Source organism: Montipora foliosa, chromosome 8 (genome assembly GCF_036669935.1).
Source record: "Montipora foliosa isolate CH-2021 chromosome 8, ASM3666993v2, whole genome shotgun sequence".
Taxonomy (NCBI): domain Eukaryota; kingdom Metazoa; phylum Cnidaria; class Anthozoa; order Scleractinia; family Acroporidae; genus Montipora; species Montipora foliosa.
Window position 1 is genome coordinate 17,893,669 of NC_090876.1, and position 7,500 is coordinate 17,901,168.

Consider the following 7,500-nt stretch of genomic DNA (forward strand, 5'->3'; position numbering starts at 1 on the left):
CCTTTCGCGTGGAAATAAAACGACACCTCGGCTTATGCATGCCGTATATCCGAGTCATGAGCTTCGTGACAAGCACGTGGCTAATTTCCAGATCTGACTACGACGACACTCGAGGCATTTTTAAACGTAGCCTGCTATAGATATCCCTCGTAATAAACAGGAGATCAATGTTATCGGGGCTTTCGAGAAAGGGGCGTCTGCTCCTCAACCCCTCCTCGGATTAAGTTTCCCAATCTCTGCTCTAGTCACGTGAAAAGACCTGTCACTAACAACCACAAGTGGTCTTCCCGTTGCAGTCAGTACTATGGGTCTTTGATTGAAATACTGAACCAGTGAGAAGTTTTAGCTGTCATTTCCTTCCTATCTGTTTGTTTGATTATTTGTTTATTTGAGTTTCACAACAAAGGTTGTGAGGGTCACGCAACATTGATGGTGTTCCCATCAAGTACAACAACGGAAAGTCCAACAGGAGCACCCAACGTCAATTTTCGGAAAATATCTGTTCGGAAGACGATTTGAGATCTAGAATTTTCGGAACATTTTTTGTAAATTTTCTTGCTTGCCTGCCTGTCCTAGGATTTTTTTCTGGCTCAAATTTTGGAAAAGGTAAGTTTTGATCCCTATAATTTTCCGGTAACTAGACCTTCAGCTAGGAAATCCTAACAGATGAAAAATTTTGATAAGTGGTTTTAAACTATATTCTCGTTGGGTGCTCCCGAGTCTAAGTCCTACACTTCAAGAACAGTACCTGTGTCTTCTTTAACGTCCCTCGATATTTACAGCAAGGGTCGTGATCAGCCGGTGACCTACAGCGTTTCTACCCCGTTACTCCCGGCCCCGGTCCGGGGTTATCCGACAAGACTTGAAATTCTACGATGAACAAAGATGCAAAGACGCAACATCCTCTTTGAGTAAATGTCCTGCTCCAAGTACCAGGCAATAGCGTGAAAACATAGACACCAACCTGTGAAATCACTACATGCCCATGGAAATAACGCATAGAATACTGTAAAGCCTATATTGTGTACCGAAGATAATTCACATTCAAAGTGGTACCTAGCACACGGTATAAAAAAGGCAGGACTTTCTCCTCACATTACCGGTCAGTCATGATCCACCCCCTCCGCCTTTACACCACAACACGACTTCGAAGATCTACGACGGCGAAGGCGAGGAAAACGTCACATCAGAATATAATTTTGCTCAATCGTAAGTCTTTCGTGATTATTCCATCTCGCTCGTGTCGTACAATGGGGGCGAAGTATCCTAAAAATAAATTGGGTGCTAGCGGTTTCAGAGTAAAAATAGAGAACAAAAGGTTAACATTTTTATGATAACCGCATTGTCATGAAACTTTAAATTTGGTGATTTTACGTCAAAAATATGTAGTAAAATGTGAGGCACACTTGCAGCACGATTATTTCTTTTCTTTTAACTGATGACATTATTGTTTGACACCATTGTTGTCTTGCCGTAACTGTCGTCTTTTCTCAAACTCAATTATAACCAGTCCAGGTGTGAGTAGAAGATCAATAAACACCTCAAAGTGTGGTAGCAATAATTAATCTCCTCCATGGTCACGAGTGCCTGTCTACTAGAAGTAACATTGTTTCCCGGCTAAATAAACACTCTTAACTAGTACAAAATATAATTAATAATGGCCCATGAGGAGAAGCCGAATGGGCTGGTGACCCGTGGGCCTTGAGGGCGAAGGATCTAATTGTTTTAGAATCACCTACGTTGTCGGACAGAAAAGGCAATAATAAAGTTAGCAAATGCAAGTTGAAGAAATATTCATTTGGGAATAAAACGAAAGACGACTATTACTAATAGTCCTCTAGTAGCGTATATAGCCAATTAAAATGCAGGATTTGCAGTAGTCCACTAGTTGCAGTGGGTGATACTAATCAATATTAATTGACGTCCTCAATCCGTGTAAAAGTGTTCCAGTTGTTGTATGTAAAACAAATGAAAAACAAGCAATTTTCAGGGAACGTTGTTCTCAGTTGTTGCTTCACATAATGCAGGGAGCCTGTCGAAGCAAATGAAAAGGAATGGATATCAAATGCAACGCAGTTCTCACTATGGACAACTTATCGAGTGAGCATAGGGATCTTATCGGTTCCGGCAACCATTCCCAATCACGCAAGACTTTTGGAAGATATTGCGGGGCTTTTCTTTGCAGGATATTGAAGATAATAACAAACAGGAGGGCAAGTATGAAGGGAGCTGCAAGAACACCAACAAGAATCGGGCAACCAGCCAGTGACAAACCAAACACAGCTGCTGGTAGAAGGAAGAAGACTAACACCAAGTAACCCACAGCAAACCATCGATACTTAGCAGTCTTGTTGCCAAGGGTCTTTGCCAAACTGATGGGCACTCGTCGCAAGTACGGGATGGGATACCACAATAGGATGCCAGAGATGTTGAAGAACAGATGACAGAAGGCAATCTGAAGAGCTTTATCTAAGTTTGAACTAGATGCCAAGGCAGCCAGGATGCCAGTTGCAGTTGTTCCAATATTTGCACCCAAGGTCAATGGTAAGGCACACTCCAGGGACACGACTCCAACTCCAATGAGGGGTGTAAGTGCTGACGTGAAGATGGAACTGGACTGGACTAACATAGTCAAGCCTGCTCCAACCAGAATGGCCAGATAACCAGTAAGGTGTCTGAATGGTCCAGGGAAGTCTGCATTGATAATTTTCTTGATAATCTTTGCCATTTGGCCACGCAGCATCGAGCGCAAGATTTTGACGATGCCTATCAGGCATATGCACAAAAGAACTATGGATATCACCAGTAGTATAACACCAACTTCTGTGTCGCTTAATAAAGTGTTTGCAAAAAGGAATGAACATTTTTGTTCTCCGGGAACTATTACATTCTCCTTAAAAAAAAAGTCCTTTATCGTTGCATTTGTAAACGAAATGTTCTTTTCGACAGTGTTCTTCGCTTTGCAATCCTTGATCAGTGACACGCCCCCAGAATCTGCTTCGCCAAGAGCAATTTTTGTGATCACTTTCTTGTCTATTTGAATTATGAGCTCGGTGAATGGTTCTGTCACAACCTTGAGCAGCTTTTGGTTTGTTTTCTTGCTTTCAGTCAGATCAAGAACTTTGATAATCCGGCCAGTTAAACGCCTCAAGTACCCACTGCTAGCCTCCAATGGTAGAAAGAAAAGCACTGAAAGCCAGTTGAAACTAACATGGACAACTGCACCTGCAAAAGCACGACGGAACTCATTTCGCTCAACAGCTTGAGCCAAAGAAACAATGGTGCTGGTGACGGAGGTTCCAATGTTTGCACCCATCACAATGTAGACGGCTGGTTCAACTGGCAGGACTGAAATTAAAATGTTGAAAAACCATTAATGTTCCGCTTGAAATCTATCACGCTCACCTTTAAACAAACGTTTTCCCTTTTGACTGCCACCAATCCTGTTTGAAACCACAGGTAAAGGTAAAGTCGCACGCGAGCCAAGTAGGGCCCATACGGCCGGAGCTTATCCTGGTTTCATCATAGCATGAAGCAACTGGGAGAATTATTACTCCACCCTGGATGGAATTGCTAATCAGGGTTGCTGCAGGGTTATCCCCGCCAGCAGTGTATCACAGATACACATGGGTGAGGAGAGACAGCGTGGAGTAAAGTCTCTTATCTAAGGGAACAACCCCATGTCAGAGCTAGGCCTCGAATCAGCGACATTCGGAATCGAGAGACCGGTGTGCTATCTACTACGCCACCGTGCCTCCACGATGCAGCTACAGGTGGATTCTAAAGGAATAAACTGACAAAGTAGATCAAAATCACTTATCACAACTGTTGAGGTGGCCCATCAACACATTTTGCTTGACTGATGGCAGTGACCAATGAAACCCTAAAAGCGCATTGTTTTGTAACGTCGTGTCCCGTTTTAAGGTCTTTTACTTTTTTAAGCTTTGGTAATAAATTCAGTTCAAAGGTAACATAACACACTCTTGAGTGAAAATCACTCGTTTCTTTTTTAAAAGGGGCTATGTTACTCAAAATGATATATTTCCATGATTTGGGGTGCTGGAATGGCGCAGTGATGAGAGCACTCGCCTCCCACCAATGTGGCTCGGGTTCGATTCCCAGACTCGGCGTCTGATGTGGGTTGAGTTTGTTGTTTCTCTACTCTGCATCGAGGGATTTTTCTCCAGGTACTCTAGTTTAACCCCTTTCCTGAACATGTCACTTGACTTGCGTTCATTGTTAATTTCAGTTTCCAGTGTCCCAAATCAGTGCTCCAGCGCTAGAACGAATAGACACTTAATAAGTTGCTTTCCATTCCTTTTTTTCCGAAAATGTAGAATGAAACATTGCAATAGAGCGACTTTCCTATGAACTTGAAAAAGTGTTCGCAATTTGTTTCACGGACCAATGTTTGGCAAGATTAAAACAAACCTTCCCCAATTCTCCCCAAGAAAACTCCTAATATGGGCAGTAAACAGTTCGATTGCCCAATACCATTACTGCATTTCAAATGACGTCAATGCGAAACTTTCCAGAAAGTTCTATGGAGAGATGACGTTGTTTGCATCCGCGTTCGCTAAGCCAATGAAAATTCGCGCTCGTATGTTTTTGTTCGATAAGCGAATTAAATGTTTTGCATTTTTGTTTACGTTTATTTTTCAAGGTCATATGAAAGTCGCTCTAACCACTTAAAACTGTTGAACAACAAATAAGAAATACTGCAAAAGGAAAGAGAGGCATGGATGGACATAAATGTACAAGATTGAAACGGATTACATTTGGGTAATCTTGAAAAAGGGGAGGTGTGGTGGCCTCATGCTTAGAATGCTCGACTCCGGATCGAGTGGTCAGGGCTTCGAGTCCTGGCCGGGGGCAATTTACTCTCACGGTGCCTCTCTCCACCCAGGCGTATAAATTGCCGGCGAAAATGCTGGGGGCAACCTTGCGATGGACCAGCATCCAACCCAGGGGGGAGTAGAAAAACTCCTAGTCGCTTCATGCTGCGAAACTGGTGATAGGCGCCTGCATGATGGGCCTTCCTAGGCTCGTAACAGAGACTGTATCTTACCTTTTACTTAATCTTGAAAAAAATCGGCCCGCCGTTTTTCAAAATTATGACAAATCGCTTGGATTTTTTTTCTCAGAATCATTTTGTTAGTGATGTAACGATAATTTTATCGGGAAAGGAATTCCACATTACCATTTTCGAGTTTTAAACTCGTGATTAACTAATTTTCCCGAAACACCCTAAAATAACGTGACAAAAGCCGGGAGTTACGGTGTAGCACTTTTATTTCGCGGGGTTTCATTTTTGCGGATTTTGAGGATATTACTTGATCCACAAAAATAAGTTCAAGCAGAAAAAAACAGCAGCAAAATTACCAAACCGTAAAAATTTACTCCCGTTAATATAACTAAAAATGGCTTTTAGTCCACACACATTGGGGTCAAAAAGATCGTTTATTTTGATATGTGCATTGAGAAAAAGAAATGAAGCTTGCTACAAACAAAACTACACGATAAAAGGTTAAGTCAATACTTTCCCAGTCTCTGAGGAATAAGAAACGAACTCAAAGCAGTCAATCAAAAGGTCAGACACGTTAAAAAGTAATAGAAGTGCAAAACAGTCTTGATGCTCGAAAAGAAAGCCGCAAAAATTAGTTCCGAGCGCAAATTTCAGTCAGTTCGCGCCGCAAAAATGTGGTCCCGTAAACCTCAAAAAATCGCCAATTCACAAAATAAAAGGTCCGCAAAAATTTCATGCTACACGGTAACAGTGAAAGGCAAGCCAAAAGGCAGATGAAGAAAAAATAACAGTTTTTATCTAAAACTCTGAATTTCGAATTCTCAGCGAAAGATTAAAACGAGAATCGATCGTAAGAACACTAAAATTCCTGAGGAAGGGGATGATGTTCTATCAGAAGGAAGAAATTAATTACGTGCTAGGCAACCACCATTGAAGGTGCGCGGCCTTGTGTGAAGAATGTTAATCGTCATCGCTTTTCAACGTACTTTTTAGCCAAGAAACTTACGTCTTTCGTTTTTCAATTTTTTGGTAATATTTAACGGAAAATTTATATTTCGTCTGTCGGGTCGGGAAGCATTCTTTGCCGGGTTTATTGACCCTAGACCGTACTCTTATCTGGAACAATGTTGATCAATCCCTTCACTGAAGAACCATTTCTTTCAATAATGAAGCAAACAATAGACCTAATCGGCTAACTCAATGTTGTACCCAATTCAATTCTCCCGGGATTAAGATTCTTTGTGTGTTGTATTTGCATCATAATGTAGCATTCATATGTAAATGATATGGAAATACCTGGAACAAAACGTTTTATTCCCAAAGGGTTTGAATTGGGTACAACATTGAGTTAGCCGATTAGGTCTATGGACAACAAGTTTTCTTTCAAGTAATTCTTGACTAACAAGAATTAGTCAAATTTTAAATTGTTTTTACCTGAAGACTGTGCAGAGTTGAGTACAACTAAATATAATTAATTATTATAAATAGTCAGAAAAATCCATGGCCAACTCGAAAAAGTTCCCAGAGAATTTGCCGTTTGGTTTCAGTGTTGTACATGACACCGCAGTTAATAAAATATTAACGAGAACTTGACGAAGAGGTAAATCAAGGACTAAATTTCTCGTGCGCGTGGCGATGTTTATTTCAAGCTTCTTATGCAAATTTTTGACAGAGAATATCAAATTACAAAAAATATTCCACTTAAAGGTCGTTAAAAAGCTTTATTTTTGGGCGTTCATTGAGACGAAAAAAGTTACAAAAACATTTTCCAGCGTCCAATTAATTGAAACAAACAAAATATTTACAATTACAGGCTAAAAAACCCTTCCTATTTCAATTGCGTGCGTGCAAACAAGAAACACAACAGCAATTAAATAAATTTCAGTCTCACAGTTCAGGATCCTTTTCGGAAGTACCTTAAAGGCTGGTTTACACATACGACGCAAGCATAAGCATAAGCAGCATACACAGGCGCATTAGCTTGTCGTTAATTAGTGTCTTTTGTTCTAATGAAAGGTACCGATTATCAAAACGCTACTGCGTCTGCGTATGTTGCTTGTGCTTATGCTTGCTTCGTCTGTGTAAACCAGCCTTAACCGTGAATAATGAAGCACAAAAGAGACAACAAGCTTTGTTTCAAATAATTCTTCACTGTCACATTTCCATTTTTTTTTAACCTGAAGACTGTGCAGAGTTGAGTACAACATGAATGTAAATTGCCAGACAACTGAGATGCGACTTCAGTAAACACCGTGATGCATTCAAGGCGTTCGATTCCATTTAAACCCATGCGGAATTTGCCATTTGTTTTCAGTCTTGTTCATAACACCACAGTTAGCCAAATAACATTAGAAACAAAGCTCACTTTGGGATATCCGACGGCGAAAGATGCAATTGTTGTCGAAGACCATTACTCGTCGATTTGATGATTCCACTGAGCTATTCATTTTCACCGGTCTGTCTTGTTTATGAAA

The 7,500-nt window shown here is 40.8% G+C and overlaps 1 protein-coding gene across 1 annotated transcript in view; it reads right to left on the reverse strand.

The window, feature by feature from the left end:
- Nucleotides 1–420: 420 nt before the first annotated feature.
- Nucleotides 421–7,500, reverse strand: part of LOC138012936 (sodium-dependent phosphate transport protein 2B-like) — a 15,700-nt gene continuing 8,620 nt past the window's right edge. Inside the window, exon 4 of the mRNA XM_068859875.1 lies at nt 421–3,348. Within this exon, the coding sequence (XP_068715976.1) occupies nt 2,015–3,348 (1,334 nt within the window). The 3' untranslated portion in view covers nt 421–2,014. The remainder of the gene's footprint in view (nt 3,349–7,500) is intronic.